The sequence below is a fragment of the Centrocercus urophasianus genome, unplaced genomic scaffold (assembly GCF_019232065.1).
Source record: "Centrocercus urophasianus isolate 14NV4802_14NV808 unplaced genomic scaffold, USGS_Curo_1.0 seq_58, whole genome shotgun sequence".
Lineage (NCBI taxonomy): Eukaryota > Metazoa > Chordata > Aves > Galliformes > Phasianidae > Centrocercus > Centrocercus urophasianus.
Window position 1 is genome coordinate 1,004,272 of NW_024885177.1, and position 17,982 is coordinate 1,022,253.

At 41.4% G+C, this 17,982-nt stretch overlaps 1 protein-coding gene across 1 annotated transcript in view; it reads left to right on the plus strand.

The window, feature by feature from the left end:
* The window catches only part of STC1 (stanniocalcin 1), a 153,135-nt gene that overhangs the window by 86,380 nt on the left and 48,773 nt on the right, over positions 1–17,982 (plus strand). The window contains exon 2 of the mRNA XM_042836200.1: positions 10,655–10,758. Coding sequence (XP_042692134.1) covers positions 10,743–10,758 — 16 coding nt within the window. The 5' untranslated portion in view covers positions 10,655–10,742. The remainder of the gene's footprint in view (positions 1–10,654; positions 10,759–17,982) is intronic.

Below are 17,982 nucleotides of genomic sequence, written 5' to 3' on the forward strand. Positions count from 1 at the left end.
TACCTGTGTGTGTCCGATTGCTGGGGTCACAGTCAACTCTGTGCTTTAGTTTTCCACCAAGTTGTTATTTTTGTCTCTCACCCTCTTTTTTCTTCTCATTTAGCAATGACATTTGCATTCCTTTTAGCAAAATACCAAGGTTAAACTATAAATAATTCTGCCCATCAGTTTTAGATTAGGACTAGAGCAGGCACAGATTTACTATAAATGTGTATGTAATGATTGCTGCATGCGCTGCCAGGAAATTGCTACAGTCAGACATTTGAAGAATTAGATTAATGTTTTTTAACGTAATCTGAAGTTGGTTTTGATCGCCAAGTGGTGACTGCTATTAATATCTATGTGAATCCACCTTCTTTCAAGAGAAATGGAGACGTGTAGAAATTTCCTTTCCTGAAACAGAAGAGGTTTGAAACCTCTGCCATCCTCGCATCACTTGAATTTCATGTAGCCTTGAATTCAGAGAGCCAATGCTTATAAAACTGCCTTCTGTTTGCAAGGGTTTTATCTTAGGTCACAAACTATAGTTAGTTAATGCAGTTGTATCAATGCACTCTTGCTTTTTGCTAGTGAAAGGGTAGATTTGGTATTTTGGAGGTTCATTTTGTGTGTTTGGAGGGGTGGATGCAGACACCACGTAAGAAAGTTCTTATCTTCCCTCTTCCAAAATGCAGGGATTTAAAGGAGGGTGATGGGATGTGTTATCTCACATCATTATAAGAACCAGCTCTAATTTCAATATCAGATTCTCCTTCAAAAGCCCATCGTTAGCCCATTCCATCAGCCCATTTGGCTCAAGTCTGTGTAAAGTAATCCCTGTTGCCCTTTCAAAAGCTCTCAATGTCCAAACTGTGAGATTATTTTCAATCCCTATGGCTGACGTAAAAGCTGGACCTTCTGCTGCCATTTGAAAGGACTGAATGAGATCAGCAGTGAAGTCACAGCGTTGTCTTTTTCTTCTCAGTTGTGTTGTGTTCTGCTCAACAGCTGTAACTGAAGTGAACTCACTGTGATGTAATGGCATAGAGGATCTGTGGGGATGTTGCTTCTCTATTGAGCTGTATGACCCAACCTTTAAATGCCACATTATCAAGACAATCCACCAACTCAGTGCATTAAATTGAACAATATTCCCTGGATACTGTGCATGTTCTTTTCTCCCGAGAGACACAATATTAATTTTCCTAAGAGTAGCAGTATACCCAGGGGACAAAGCCAGCCCCTCAACAGATGTTGACTCTTTAGCTTTGAGTGGGTTAAAGCATCGTTGATCCTTACAGTGTTCTTGCCTCAGTGTCTTACAGTTGAAGAGTTTCTCATGGTCTGAGATTCAAGAGTTCTGCTCACTCCAAGTGGTGACTAGAAGCTTTAATTTATGAGCAGCAATGGTGTATCATACTGCATGGCTCTGGCTCCTTCCTTTCATCTGCCCTTCCATAAGCATTCTTACTCCACTGCACGGATGACTCAACTCCCTGCAGACTTGCTACCAAATAGCCACAATTTACTCTTTGGCACAGTCAATGCTCCTTCTCCCACCTTTCTTTGCCCACTTATACACTCACTGAGCAGCTGAGCTGTACTGGAAGCACGTTTGGTAGCCTGCTTCCAGCTCGAGTGGCTGTAGCTGTCCCTGCTCAGTAATTGGAGCCAGATGCATGGAGCACCATGATTTGACCATCGCTGCCTGTATCTGGGTTAAGAGCTGAGCAGTGATCCCTTTCTTCTCCACCTACACAAAGACTGTATCTCCTGAGTACATTAATGAACGCAGCACTGTTTAATCCTTGCAAAAGATTGAGACTCATCAGGTGTCTTCACACCCAAAGTGTGTAAAATTTGCTGAGAGTGCAAATGTTGCATTTGGGTAAGATATCGTGTGTCCTAGAGGAGACACCATTCTCATAAAGGCCTGGACTCTACTCCATGTAATTTATTGCAAACCTAACAGAAAGACAATAAAATTTGTTCACATTTTACATCATGGCTGTAAAACTTCCCTTTTATTTGCTTTAATAACAGCAGATCCTTCAGATAGAGGCACAGAGTTGGAGAAAAGTCTGTGAGATGTTCTCACACTGCCTTATTTTAAGTCTACTGCAGTCTTCGCTTTCTTCACTGTAGGTGGCGGAATATTTTTACACATTCTTACAAAAGATCTGAGTATTTAAATTTTTTCCCAGTGTAATGGGGCCATGTGTAAATTTGTGAATCAATTTCTTAATAAATAGTGCTCTGCATACTGAAAAATCTCGGTGCTAAATTTATGCTTCTACTACTTCTGTTCTTCAGATTCGCCTGACCTCCTCTGGAGTGCAAGGGGTTCTCCTTCCTTCTGTAGTTGCTCTGTTGGCTTCATGTCCTCCATCTGGTTTGACTGATCAGTGATGTTTGTTTTGTAAAGTGAATTATGATCGCAGTAAGACCTAAACCACATAACTGAATTGCAGCTTTCAGTGCTGTTCCTGAATGTACATGTTTCCTATTGAAGATGCCAACTTTTGAGGAATCTTATTGAGTAGTTAACAGCACCCAGTTACCACTTTACTCCACATCCTTCTAACAAGAGCTGTTGTACAGACAAGGTCAGAGCCATTTCCATGAAGGCAGGAGTTATTGGTCAGTGCTTTTCTAGGGAAGATAATAGGCTTTTCCAGGAGGGCTCTGCAGTGCAAGATGGTCTATTTCGAGGCAGATTTTGCTCTGCTCCCCAAGAGTTGGAGGATTCATTACAGCTTCTGCTGCTCTACTCCATCATCTCAAATCAAATGAGACTATTGAAGACTTGGCTGAAGGTTTGTAAAGCCTCAGGACAGAGAAGAAGGCTGAGAACCTAAGAGAGGCCTGAATGCAATAAAAAGGGGTGGTACAACATTAACCAAAGCTGTGGCCATAGGACATGAAATCATGCCCAGAACCAGCCAAACTCCAGATCCTGCATTTTCCAGGCCTATGAGACAATTTTGTTTAAAAAATTATTTCTATTTTTAGCTGCTTTGTATCCTACCCACTAGGAATTGGTTCTGTTTGCTATCAAAAGGAAGAAGATGTACTGTACAATTATGTGCTGGATTCACAGAGGAGCTGTGTTTAAATAATGTCTTCCATACTTTTTATTTTTGATGGATTATTTATCTGCAAACCTTGATTCACATGTTTTGCTTCAGGGTAGCTTGCTTGCATTCTCTGATTGCACTTGATTGCATTCTGTTATGGATGCTCCTGTGCTGTATCTCCTTGTATCTCATCCAGACCCAGTCTTCAACATTGCTATCACAGCCGTGCTATTTTGAGCTACAAAAACACCGCAGTTCATGTTGTGTCTTTGTGAGCATATGCAGGCTCAGTGCTTACAAGTGGGTATTTGTCATAGGGAGCATTGAGGTGGCTGACAGAGTTAAAGGAACGCTAACAGTCGATCAACACTTTTGATGAGTTAATCTTGTAAGAAAAATAATTATCTATTTACTTCCAGCAACGCGTTTATGATCAGAAATAATAAATCAGTCTTGAAGGGACGCGTTCTTAACATGGTGTGCATCACTGTCATTAGTGGGCTCACCTTCATTTACTAACCTTATAGATAGAACTGGAATAAAAAGCATGGTGAAAACCTTTAGCAGCTGAAATGACCTCCTGGAATCTGTCCTAAGAGGAGCTGAAATGTTCTCTGTTGAACAGAGCTTGTAAAGAATTCCCCACTTCCGTTGGCTTTGAGGAAGGGAAGCTGTAAATTTGACTTTGGAGTTGTTCAGCTCTGCGACTTTTAAAACATTTACTTAAGATTTTAAAAGAAGGTATTGGTGTGGAGTTATGATGGCTTTTACATCTACCTGCATGTGTGTGTTTCTTCCTTCTGAGTACAGAATAAGGAGCAGAGAAGATGCATCATAAAATTATTTTATGTTTTCAAAGCTTTTCCTGTAACAGGAGCACAAAACAGACCTTAAAAACAGAGTCCCCCAAAAGGATCTGCCAAGGAAAAAGCTTTCCATTCATTCAGGATTCAACATATGTTTTTTCATTAATCGGCTCTAACAGCTGACTTTATCTGTGAGCTAATTACCTAGTGGCACTTAATTGAAACCTAAAAAGAGCCCAAGGGGCTAAAAATAATCACAAACCAAAGGCAAACACACCGCTTGTTTGAAATCAACACTGAGCAGCAGGGTGGTTCCTAACGTATACTGTTGATAGCAACGAGGGGTTGAAATCTCACAAGGTGGGAAATCTCTGCTCTTCAGAGATCATCTGTCCTCGTTGTCCCTTTTTCCTCCACCTCTAAAATAAATGCAGCTTTTTGATGGACCTTTGTTTTAACCAACAGAGCTCACCAAGGTTTTGATTAGTAGCACAACTGAAAGAGCAAAATTAGGAGTGCTGTATATCCACGTTGGTGGAGCTGTAGAGTCACGGAATGGATCGGGTTGGAAGTTCTGCTCATGGCCCTCATTTATTAGCAGTAGGGATGGAAAGATGTCAGCCCTCTTAGGCAACGTTTGCTCTGACGAGGAGGATGTGATGAAATTGCTGTCTGACTTGTAAGCTAAAGCAAGAGCTGAATTGCTGAGAAAGGATAAATGTGAATGGCCCTGAACAGTGCCTCTTGTCTGTAACCACACTTAGAGTTGTTTGCTGAGGTCCCCCTTGGAGATGTGTATCTCCTTCCGTGGGCACATGCAGCAACAGAGCCAAGGTGGAAATAGCTTTCCCATTCTGCAAAACTTTTAAAGATTTCAAACGCTTTTGTCTTTCGCAACAGGATAAAACAAATATTTTGAAGTGTTTAATGGAAAAAAAAGCTGAGACGCTCCAAAATAAAAATAGCTCAGTTATTACATCACCTGGGATGTGGAAAACCCACATTTAAATCCCTCTTTTGCCTGAAACATCCAAAGAACTTGAACCCGTGCTGTTTGCATCCGAGGTAAATATTCAAGCTCCTCATGTATGTAACCCATCATGATAAAGCCATCATGCTAGGTATCATTGGGCACACAGACTTGTACATGCAGTCTCCCAAATAGTATTTGAACAATAATCTGAATGATGTCTGAACCCTTCTGTATTGTTGGAGGTATTCATCCTGCAAGCGCTCATGGCACGGTGATGTGCACTGGGTCACCTGGGATAACCTTGGCTGACATTTGGTGCACTGAGCAACCTTAGGGGGCAAAGAAGTTCTGTAAGCAGGAGTCAGATTTGCTGTCTAAAGGGGCCACTGTCATCCATGTGTTTTGTGGTTTATGGTAGGGACAATGTGTGAGTACTTTGGTTACATGCATGTGCAGCCCAACGGGAACAAAATGTAAGAGTAAGGTTTTTAATCCTATAGAACTCATGACTTCAAAATCACATTTGTTAAAAGACCAGGCAGTGACTGAAGCTTTGGATCCTTAAAACAAAGCTGTCAGAAGATTTGGGTTTTTTTTAAAATTGTCCAGTTGCCTGGATTGAGGATAAAAGGAACTTCCCTCCTTTATCAGTGCTTGATTTGAGTTTGCTAAAAGGCAGCATTCTCTTTACAGATAGGACATCAAGGACAGAGGGCCAATTTGAGATATTTTCTTTTGTACAGCATCGCTAATTTTATCCTTTGCTCTCAAAATACTAAGCTTTTTAACTTGATCCACAAAGCAGTTAAGGAGCTGAGGGCATGGGATCCAAGCAGGCCTGAATACAAAAACCAGACACCTCACAGAAGGCTCCCAGGGTTTGAAACCTGCAGAACCCATTTATTCCTCTGGAATTTATATTTACACTTTGCCCATCTGCTTTTTGCCCATGAAGGGCATATAAGGACCGTAAGACCCTGCATGTTAAGAATTAGATGTGGTTTTAATACTTTGGGATTTCTCTGTTGACCCACTGCAAAAATAATAATTGCACCCATACAGCATGGTCCAATCTAGTGGTAGTTAATGGATGGGCCTTGGCCCATTTCCTTAACTGCCTTTGGTTTTAATTCTTGTTCAATTTCTGAGTCTGGTCTGAGTCTGAAACCTCAAGGTCCTCCTGACTTTTTCCCATTGCCTAGTAATTAGGGAGCTGTATTAGCCAGTATTACTGGAAGGCAATGATTAAATACCCCAGCCCTTTTTGATGCAGAATACATCATCAAGAGAAGAGAAAAGAAAAAAGAGAAAATGTCCTGTTGTCTGGGATGAACATCTTGCCATGTCTGTTGCTTGGAATAGCTCCTTTTTGAATCCTGACCTTGAATGCAGACAAATGGGAGCTTATTTCTGGCAGACTTTTGAGTTCCTGTGTTCCCAAGCAGAACATCCCCTTCTGTGTCCTTAAACACCTCATTGCAGGTTGGAATTTAATGCACGCAGAATTTCATCTTGACCGTATCAAAATGACTCTTAGCTCTCTTTTGTGCTATGGACCCAGAAATTGTTTGGCTAACGTATTGGAGATACAATAAATTGCTCCAAGCTTCTTCTGTGTTATTGCCTCTGGATACAACAGAATGAAATTGCTATCCAGTTTAGAGACTCCATACTCCACAGTGTTAAAAAGTATAGACTCATAGCATCATAGAACTGTTAAGGTTGGATAAGACCTCTAAGATATGTATTCCTTCTGTCCATTTACTGCCAATATTGCCTACTAAACCATGTCCCTAAGTGCTGGTAGTGTAACAGAGCACCAGGTGTGTGTCTTCCAAAGCAAATCAGCGAGCTCTAGGTCATGTTGGCCTCCGTCCTTTGTTAATTGTTGTTTGTGGATCAGATTTTCATTGCCCGTTTCTCTGCGGGCTGTAAGAATAGCTGGTATCTCAGGCCCAATTCTGTCTGCGTCTGACTCTCTCTATTCAACAATCCAGATGTTTTTTACCATTGGCATTTTCTAAAAGCCTAAAAAAATAAATACATGGTCCTATGCCTTCACCCCTGGGATTGAATATTCCCAGAGTGTTCTTACGTGTTTTTCTGTAAAACAACAGCGAGCAGCAAATCGACACAGCCACCGTTGCAGCCTTGTATACGCCAGTGCTTGGGAATTGCAGTCATAACAGCCTGGAGCTGGCATCCTCCCCCCATTGGGACCCTGCCTCAGTGGGCGTCACGCAGCTGATGTAAAGGCACAATGTCAGCCTGGGGCTCCAACCAGGCTGGATGTGCATCACACAAAGTAAACACCATCACTCCCTGTTCTGCATCATCCCCTTCCCACCACCAATAACCAATATTTACAAATAAGATGATTTGCAGCTCTATCAGTGGAACTTTAAAACAAGCGTTTCCTTGGCAGATTCATTTGAAATACCAAGTGGTTTTATAATGGGAAAAATTAACCAAGAGCTCTTACATTTCTTTTCTGTTGTTGTTTATAATCATGGTCGACAGAAACGTCATCTTGTAATACTTCACCCACTAATCTTGCCACACAATTATTCATACCAGAAGTGGGGCTGGGAGGAAAAAAGGCTTCTGTGATTGTTATATTTTGTAACCTCTTCCTATTTTTGAAAGAAATACAGTCCAGAACCAACCTATATGGGTTTACCTCAACACGACGTCATTGAATCATAGAATATCCCAACTTGAAATGGACCCGTAGGGACCATCGTGTCCACCTCATTGCTCCTCAAAACTTAATGCTCTAAGGTTTGGTGTGTGCCTGTAGTTAAAATAGCCTGGGAGCTGCTCAAAATTATGCTCCTAGGGAGTTAATGGTGCCTGGCAGCATTTTGTTATCCTCTCCAACCATGCTGAGAAGGGACCAGGCTGCTCTCCACCTTCATTCTCTGGTGAATTGTTTTGCATCAGCTGTAGCTTGAGATACGAGTCTGCTCCAAGTCCATCATATACCTGATTGGCTTAGCTTCAGGGGCAGGGCTGGAAAGTTTGAATAGTCCTTTAAAATGGTAGCTTACGAGTCACAGAAATGAACTAGGAGATAAGGGTGACTGTTGTACTAAATGCTGTGACCAGAGTGTGACCAGGTTTACCTACTTCTGAGAAGAGTAGAATGAATGGTGTGGTGTCGTGGCCTAATGGTGTGCTCCAGAGGTGACCTTCAGGCTTGAAATTCCACCATGTAGTGCAGTGTTGACTGAATTCCTTCCCAGATTCTCTGCTCCATCCAGTTAGTGAGACATAAGGGATGTTAATACACAATGCAGTAGAAACCCAAAGGGTAGCAAGAAGCCTTACACCATAAACTTGGAATATGGTAATGTTAAATTAAGTCCTCAGTTTTCTTTTTCCTTCCTTCGTTTTTGTTTTTTTTTTTTAATTCCGTGTCTCATCTGGGACTAATGAGCAGGGTACTAATTAGTGCCAGTGGAAGAAAAGAGCTTAAATGCAAACGTAACCACAAAGAATAGATTGCAATTTCCCAAACAAATTTAAGAGAAGTCAGCGAGTATAGACCAGTTGCTGGAAAGTTGAGCTAAGTTAATTGTGAATTGCTTTGAAGTCAGTGGCTGCCGACAGACGTATATACGTAATTCTTTACCACCACATTCTTTAGGAATTTGCATGTGACAAAACAACAAGCTCTTCAAAACATATTTTCTTCCACTTTATTATTGTTTATAAATATCTCCTCAAGTTCCCAGGGAAAATAAAACCCTTATCACAACGAGATAAGCAGCGCAGCGCTCAGGTTGGCGAGGTGGGAACAGTGGAGGAGAGGAGCACGCATGAAGAAGTGAAGTCACAAAACTAATTAGTTGCAGCCCCATTAATATAGCTCATTCCCATGAGTGTCTTTCTACTGAGGAATTCTTCTTGTGGCTGCATTCACAGACACAGCAGAATGGAGCTTCGAAGCTCGTTGGCCAGCGCTACCTACTGAAGTCTATCATTGACCTTGTGAGCTCAAGGAGAAGAATTGTGCCTTCATATCTCCCTTCAGGGACAGTGGTGGGACTGTCCCCAGAGTCCAAAACATTTGTGTTGTCTCTGAAGACGAAATAATCTCTGTTTTCTGTGCTTTGAGGGTCATTTCTGTGGGATTTGTTGCTTTATACATGCCAGCCTACACCTCTGCAGCTCTTGCAAGCATCCAGGCTCTCACACAAGTCAGTAATTAGTGCTTCTTGCTCCGGGCAACTCTGTGCTTCTGCAGTTTTTTGGCAATTATCAACAGTAGCATCCAGCTATCTGCAGTGGGTTTCAATGTCTGGTGTATAAATCGACTCTGAAATTAAACCAACCATCCACCCTGGAATAAGAAAGGCCAGGGCATTATCTGTGTTGTGTGCAAAGGATGAAGTGTGATGTCTGCAGTGATACAGAACAGCCACAGTCTGCCATGCAACGGCACCAGACAGACATGGCTGGAGCTTTATTAGTGGACAACAAGAAGGCAGGAGAAGGTAATTAAGGGAATCTGGAACAAACTTGCCTGGTAGGAGCTGATGACGTGAAAAAGAAAAGCTGGTCTACTGATGGTCGTCTAAGATGTTAGAGCTATTGAGTTAAAGACTACTAATTCACCATGAGCTGATGGATGCTCTGCCTAATTACCCCAGCTAAAAAGCTTCTTTGGAATAAATAGATAAGCTTTTGTAAATACTGGGCTGTGTGTGAAATGACTGGCACCTCGATATTGGGGTATAGAGAGAAGGGGCTCGATAAATGATCTCTGTAGGTCACTGTTTCCCCATTCCTTCTTGATTTCAATGCTTACTTTCTCTGGCACAAAAAAAGAGCATCAACACATCGGTTGGTAATCTGATGGGCGGATGGCTGGATTAGATTATTTTATTGTCCTTTTCCAACCTTAGTGAGCCTATGAGTCTATGAATTTGAAGGGAAAAAAAAAAAAGGGATAAAACAGTGTGATTTAAGATGGAGAATTGGGGCACTTGAAGCACATTTCAAGCATTTTGAATATCTTGCTTTGATTAATAGTAAGAGTTTTGTGAATTTGAGTGGAAATTAACATTTCTCAAGTAAATTGCTCAAGTTCTCAAAAAAAAAAAAAAAAAAAAAACAAGTTCAGTTTGAAAAACTAAAATAAGAAAATTCAAAAATTGTGTTTTTTTAGGCAAAGGAGTTAAATTAAGGCAAGATTTGAAAACAGAAGAGAAACATAATTGAAATGTTTTCCATTCTGTTCCCAAGCCAAATTTCCTAGGTTTTTAACATGAAGGAGACATGGTAAGTGCACGCTGACCCAGGCAATCTGTTATATGAATTCTGAGAAAGAAAAGGACGCTGCCTAGCAAGCAGGGCATTCTTTTTTTCAACAGAAGATGGAAGGAGCAGAAAAACCTTCAAAAAAGCTGTTTATTAAGTTTTTATATGCAATTACCTTAAAGTAAGTTGCCAGATGTGCTTAATGCTACTCTCAAACACATACAAACGCATTTTTACATATGAAATAAAACCACAGCTCCCACCAATGGTCAGGGTGGTGGTATCATAACCTGTTCTATGTAGACCTGTACAGACCTGTGTTGCATTTATTACAGCTCCTGTGTTTTTCCATCAGTGGAAATGGAATTCACTTTTCAACTCTTCTGCTTTTAATAGTAGCACCAACACATGTCTTATATCAGGGAAATACCCTGCTGTTTCCATTCCACAGCATTGTCTGCAAATGAAGATAGTTTTGGTCTTGGTTTGCATTATGGATTTAAACAATTTCATGGGACTAAGTAGGAACTGTTTGTCATTTTTGCTTCTGCCAGGAATCACTGACATCTATCTGAAAACTCAGCCTGAAGAAGATTGGAGGGATCCCACATCGTGAACTGCACCGCTGCTGCAATATACGTCATGCCCTGTCTGGAAGGTAATGTTAAGATATAACTTGAGCATACACCAAAAAATGGCTTTTGCAGTGTACTAAGTATACAAATTTCATGCATCAACCATTCCTGTGCTATAGTTTATGTGCTGTAAAACTGTGGTGCTCTGGTTGCTCTTTCTACAGCGTTTACAACTCACACATGTCACCAACACCCAGGGAAAGGTAAACCTAAACTGAACGTACCACCTCCCAGAAGGGGTTTAAGACCAAAAAAAAAAAAGGAACCGCAATAACCCCACGTTCACATGAAGTTCTTCAGAAAAATAAGCGTTTCGTCCTTCTTTCCAAAGATTTCCACTTGGTATCCAGCAGAATCTTTACTGGGAAAGCACAGCTACATTTCAATGGATGCACTGATTACTTCCTTTCTGCCTTTCTGTTCTTCATGACAAACAGGTAGATCCGGTGCTTCTGTGGACAAACTCCTAAGGAACTTCCAAACTCAGGGGGATGAGTTAATTCTCACTGTTGTTTTTTTTTCCCAATGCCATTTCATGCATCGTATGACAAGTCACATCTGTTTGATGACTAATACAAAGGGAATATCCCATGCGTGTAAGCGGCACAAGCCTGCCTCACACTCAACCTTTCTGAATTTTTTTCAAGGGCTGGTTATGCAATAAATAAATGGGGACAAACTCATCACGAGGAAGAACTTTTATTCAGCTTTGAAAGCAGCACTTTGGCTTGGAACAATGTCCAACATCAAAATAATGAGTGCGTGTTACTGCTGACAGTCCTGGAGACAAGAATTCTCCATCCATCCAGAGCCAACTCCTCAAGTCCTCTCTCCTTCATAACTTTGCTCTTACTTATGGAAAACCTTCAGTTCAGGGAGTAGAGGAAGGGAGTGGGATGGGTTTGTAAGAGTGGATGCCTTGGGATTTGGCTTTTAGCAAACAGGAACACCAAGCCCCAAAAACCAACAGTGAGGACCTCGGTGGTACTTTTTGTTATTTGTCCCTGTGATGAACAAATAGGACAAGGGTAAATGTGTCCTTGGAGACATCTGAGGCCAGGCTGGATGAGGCTCAGAGCAACCTTACTGAGCTGTAGGCGTCCCTATTTATTGCAGGGAGTTGGACTAGATGGCCCTAAAAGGTCCCTTCCAACTCAAACCATTCTGTGATTCTGTGATGAACCTAAGGGGTCCTACAGGGAAAGAGGAGAGTAGAGAAAAGTGGTCTTTAATGTCAAGAGTCAAACACCGGTTGTCTTCCTTTTGCAATTCATACAGGGTTTCTATAGGGCCTCCTGTAGACCACTGAGAAGTGAATGGCATTTGGTCTGCGCCAACTGGAGCTGTCAGTTCAACAACTGAGGAAAAAATTAATAAATAATGCTAGGCAGTAGCCTTAGCAGTCCTTGGAGCTTTGCAATACTTCGAAACAGTTGAGCAATGAAGAGGAAAATAAGAACGTATTGAAAAGGAATATTTCATCAACAAGGGGCTGGGGCTGGAGAATAAATCAGAGAAAACCATCCACTGAAAGTAATGTATCTGCTAGGTTTGGCTGGCTTTGGGGTTGGTTTTCTTTTTTTTTTTTTTTCCCCCTATTCATAAATTGTTCATCAGCAAATCATGGTCCGCAGCTTCAAATGGTGTATGACTGCATCATGCCATTACAGTTTATGAAGCAGTGTCACCACTGGAGCTCTGTTACTTCCACTAGCTGAAATGTTGGCCTTGTGTATGTTTTTATGACCTTTTTTATTATTCTTAATTGTTTGATGATGACAGTATATTTCTTCTTTTATGTAAGTCGCCCAGTACATCTTTTGTTCTCTTTTGAGAGGAACTGAAATTCAGAACAGCAGTAATCACTGCCATAGCAGATCTCTTGGGATAAGGGAGGGAGAGAACAGTTACCAGGCTTAGCTCATAGCTGGATAACCCACACATGAATCATTACAAGAGGAATAGGATCTATGGAGTCTATCTCCACCATCTCACCCGCTGCAACACTGGTGGCACAGCCACTACAGGAACTTACTGATCATTGGGGCAGTATTGCTGGTGTTAGAACAGAAGCAAAAGACAGTTGTTGGGTTCTGGAAGGGTTTTAGAGCTGTAGACATTCTTTCCTCTTCCAAAAGCTGAGCACTCAACAATATGCTTATGACTTTGCTCAAGTAATTTTGGAAGGTCTCTATCTTTTCTTTACTTAGGTGAGTTTTAATGTTCTAATATGGGAAGTGTTTTCAGAGCACCTCCCGTCCCTCCTTACCTCAGATAAAGTACTTTGCCTATGATGATAGTAAAGGGCAATTTATTGTAAACAATGACCTGCTTTTCTGGACTTGTTTAAAAAGGGGAAATTTTCCCTAGATGACCATTTCCCAATAAGATTCTTGTTTTTTAACAAACCATTTTTAACAGTCTGCAGTCAGCCCTAATGGTTATTAACCACAGGCTGTAGATTAAGCAACTCTCCTGTTAGCCTTTGACTGAAGCTGTAGCTCAGTTTTACCGATCGGCTGTGTGGATTTACCCTGCTTAAACTCCTTAGAAGCATGCAGGCAGTTCTCACCGCGTCAGTGGAAAGATGAGGGTAATATTGTGAATGGCTGGGTTCCAGTTGTTCATAACTGAAACCGTGGGACGATCGCCTTTTGTTTAAATGTCAGAGGATCATGGATGTCAAAGACGAGAAACGAACGGCCTTTTAGATCATCAAATCTGCATCACAGCATGGAAGTCACAGAAGGAAGAGCAACACTGTGCAAGCATCACTGTGGGCCCATTCGAGTCACTCTGATTTAGCAGTTCTGATTGACATCCCAACCAAATCCAACTGGTGGAGGGGACATGAGGTATCAGTGACCAATTTTTCTGAACAACACATATGGCCGTATTTTATATTTCACGGTTAAGCTAATATGAACTATGTAAGGAATCAACTTGAAGAAACTTTGGAGGCCAAGTTAATCAAAATTCTTTAAAGTATAGGCAATGAACCATAACCTGGATATGAAATATTTCCCAATAGCTCTTATAATACAACCAGCTGTACTCTGATTCACTCCTACTGATTAGCTGTCACACTGAAAGTAGCTTTAGGATCAGAGCTACTGCTCAAAGGAATGGACTGCTTTTGGTAGGAACCAGCAGAACTCCACTGGCAAAACAGAGCAGCATGCATTTCTACCAGCTGAGACTCCAACCAGCACTCATTTAGTATTAATGCTGTTATGTAACTGGGAATCACTGTTACCACTTTTTTTTTCCCTTATCTTGATAATTAGAAGTCAGAAATACCCCTACAAGCTGGCCTTGCTGGGCATTGCTCAAACACAGAGTGGTCAATGTGTTTACTATCTAGATTGCAAGGTTCAATTTGCTTCAAGCAAATTAAGACCTAAATGAGCACTGTGAGCTTGCAGAGTTCTCCTGTCCCTGTTTGAGAGATTGCAATGAGCTCTGGTGGGTTTAGTTGACTTGGCAGAGCAGGAAAGAAAAAAATTATTCCCCCTGACACCTTAGTTTACCCACCGGAGCAGCCTCCCGCTCCTCCTTCTCTCTCCACTTATTGTATTCTTCTCTTCATTCTTTTTTTTCCCCCCCATTGGTTAATTTTTTTTTTTTTTTTAATTTGTGTTCTTTTATAAATGTCCTTTGGCAGTAGTTGTGATTTTTTGGTTAGTAATCCACTTATTTTGTGGTTTAGAAAATATCTCAAGTAACAACTTGGACACGTTGTTGACTGTCATTGTTGGCTGCTCATGTGGCATGAGGAACATGCAAGGAAACACGTCCTTTCATGCTCAGCCCCCCCCTTCCAAAACAAAGCAATGATCTACTTCTTACCATGTATTGAACTGTGTATAACTTTAAGTCTGAAGAGGACTGCAATTTTCATACACAAATGCAGGTGCATAACCTTGACAGATATATGCACAAATACATGCATGTTGTTATGTCTCTATCCCTCCATTTCTGTATTTGCATACATGTAGATGCATATCTCTGTCTTTGCAGCCGAGCATAGAAAGTACACGTTTTTCAGCTGGAGGTATATTTGCTCCTATAAATATATTTGCCTGTTGTCTGCATTTCCACATACTGCAGCTGCCACGTAGCTCAAATATTAGTTCTATATAAACTCACTTTTTCTTTCTTTTCTGTAAACTTATGAACTGACGCAGGCATTTTTTTCATAACCCATAGATTAAGTCAATATGCCTTTTTCTCAGGGATGAGGCAAAAAGCTGAACAAATAGCAGCTGTCTTTCAGTAAAATGCATATGATGGCCGTAGGATGTTTGAAGATGTCAAATTTTGTTGGAAATAACAAGTTTATTTGCATATGTTTGTCCATGTTTTTGGTTGCCAGAATAAAAGTTGAAGGCTAAACCCTTAGAGAGCAGCTGTTTCATGTAGTTGGAGGAAGCTGATTGTATATATTTATGGTAGACTCTATAGGTCCCAGTCAAGATCTTGGCTCCCTTGCACTAGACACTGCATAAACAATTTGCAAGAGACTGACTCTTCTCCAAGGAGCCTAAATAGGCCAGGGAAACAGTGTGACAGAGGAAGAATTATTAGTTCCTTCCCGCAAATAGAAAAACAGGCAGAGGATAAGGAAGTGGCTTCCCAAAAAATCTCTACAGCTGGGGTGACAACCCAAATTCCCCAAGTCCCAACCCAGCACTTTAAAACTGAAGATCAGAGGAAATAGGTGCATATACCTCCATAAAGTGTAAGGTTGGAGTCTCTAATGGGTTTTCGGTCAACTCAGGTTATGGGGCTTGGAGAGCAACAAAATTTGAGTGGGGACAGAATGTGAGGGATGCAGAAGTAGTCAGGGTTTTTCAGCCTGTCGGAAAAAAAGAAGCCCAAATATTATTAATGGCAGCACGATTGTTGAATGTTGCCTGAATAAAGACCGCAGGGCTCTAACCACACTTTCGACCCGCTGTCTGCACAACCCATTGCAAACTGTTCCATGCAAGGCACTCAGCCACCCCTACTTATCCATCAAAGCTATCATTCATGTTAACAGGTAACAGGGGAACCTCAGGCTTGAATTCATTATGAAACCCTTGGAATCAAACCAGCCTGGACAATCAACCTTCTGTTTAACTGCTTCAATATACATTTTTATTATGGAGCCACTCTGGACTTCCTACAAAGTGATTCATAGGTCGTCTTCCCCAAGCCTGCAGTGCTCATCACAATGGGTTCTTGCTTTTAACCACATTCACTTACAAACTGTCATTCGAAGGCTAATAAATCTGGCTCCAGTCACCAGACTCTGCGGTATACATGAGACAACTGGAGGGTCTGAACTGCTCAACCACAGTCTTGTTTGGAGGCTGTTTTGAATGATGTTTTTCCATTATTACAGGCTTTACTAATTATTTAGTTTTATTGCAGCGATGCTAACAAGGCCCAGCACTGCAGTGGGAGAACACTAGGCAAACACACAGCAAAATTGTGTGCCTGACTCCTGACGAAGTACTGAAGTACATAGGGAGCTCTCACAAATCAGTAGAGGGCTGGGATGTTTATGAGACGTTTTAGACTCAGTCGGACCTCACTGTGAGTCCTCAAAGGTAGAGCAAAGCTTCTGGACACACGCAGGTCTTGTTAAATGGCTCACAATTGGATTTCTTGACCATTAGTCCTTTCACTGATGGCCATAATCTTCAAACAGATGGCAGAGGGTGTTTCTGTAGGATGAGAGGGAATGGCCTCAACTTGCACCAGGGGAGGATCAGGTTGGATACTAGGAAAAAGCTTTTTCACTGGAAGAGTGGTGATGCATTGGCACAGTCTGCCCAGGGAGGTGGCGGAGTCGCCAACCCTGGAGGTGTTCCGAAACCATGGAGATGTGGCACTGAGGGACGTGGTCAGTGAGCATGGTAGGATGGGTTGGGGTTGGACTTAGTGATCTTGAAGGTCTTTTCCAGCCTTTATGATTCTACGATTCTACGCTTTAAGGAGTGTTTTTGCTCAAATCGCCATTTCTCACGTGTCTTCCAAAGGAAAGCTGCTCAGAAATTCAGGGAAGTGCTGGGAAGTAGGAAGTGTCTATGATAAAAAGCTTCCTCTAATAATTAATAGCTCACTGATGCTGCTCACGGTAGCACTGGTGTCAAGAAGTTGAAATAAAATACTGAAAGTGTCAAAAAGATGTTCAAGAAATACCCTTTGAATACTGGAAAACGATAAAAAGAAAGCCCTAAGGGCAATATTCACCATGATAATCAGGGTCCTAACTTCTTGTGGGTGCAATGTCTCTTAGGATTTAAATCTCCTACACCCAATATTCAGCCAGCCATACCTCAGAAGAGTCATTCTGCCAATGCTACTCAAGTTCCGTGTTAATAATTTTAGGCTCTGAAGTGAAACGCCTCTGTCAGGAGCGCAGTTATCTTTTGCCTCTCCAGCTAAGAGCAGTTTCTTACTCACTCAACATTTGTCTCCCTACGCTTTTGACAAAGCCTACTAAATGTTTTGGGTTCAATTCAGTGTGCAGAAAGTCAGAGGAGCAGCACAGCATCTGGAGGGATAAACTGGGTGAAGTCAAGTGAGCGAGTGTGCTACAGAAAGGCATTTCAGGTTCTGCAGAGAAGTTCAAACAAATATTGTGGTTGTCGTCATTTATTGTAGAGGGATGTTGGGGAACAGAGGGGAGAAGTAACTGGAAGTGACTCAGGAGCCAGAGCTTAGAACTTCAGACGTGCAGCTTGACGACCAAACCACCGTAATATCCTTTTTTTTTTCCATGTAAATAACATCTGATGATGAAGGCGGTGGAATTTTACAGTGGTTCGTAAGCAAACTTGATTTTCAGGTTCAGTAACATTGCAGATCAGTAGTTGCTGTTTCAGTTCCCAGGTTAATTTTATGGAATATTTTGCGTTGTGCCAGACTTTAATTAATTCCAAATGATTTCTGCTTTCCCTTACTTTTTCTCCCCCTTTTGCATGTTACTGTCTTACAAAGGAACTCAACCCAATTTTCTCTAAGACCGGTAATTATATGCATAAGTAATCAGAGATCTCAAGCATTTTTCTGCAAACCAATTACAGACATTTAGGATAAGGATAACACACTTCCTTAAAACTGCATTAAAAACTCATTGAAGTAAAAGTAAATGAAATAACAGAGTTGAACTACTCAAGTGAAATTTCAAGGCACGGTTTTAGAGCAGATAAAAACCTTCCTGCTTGTTTTCTTACTTGCACGATGTTTTCAGG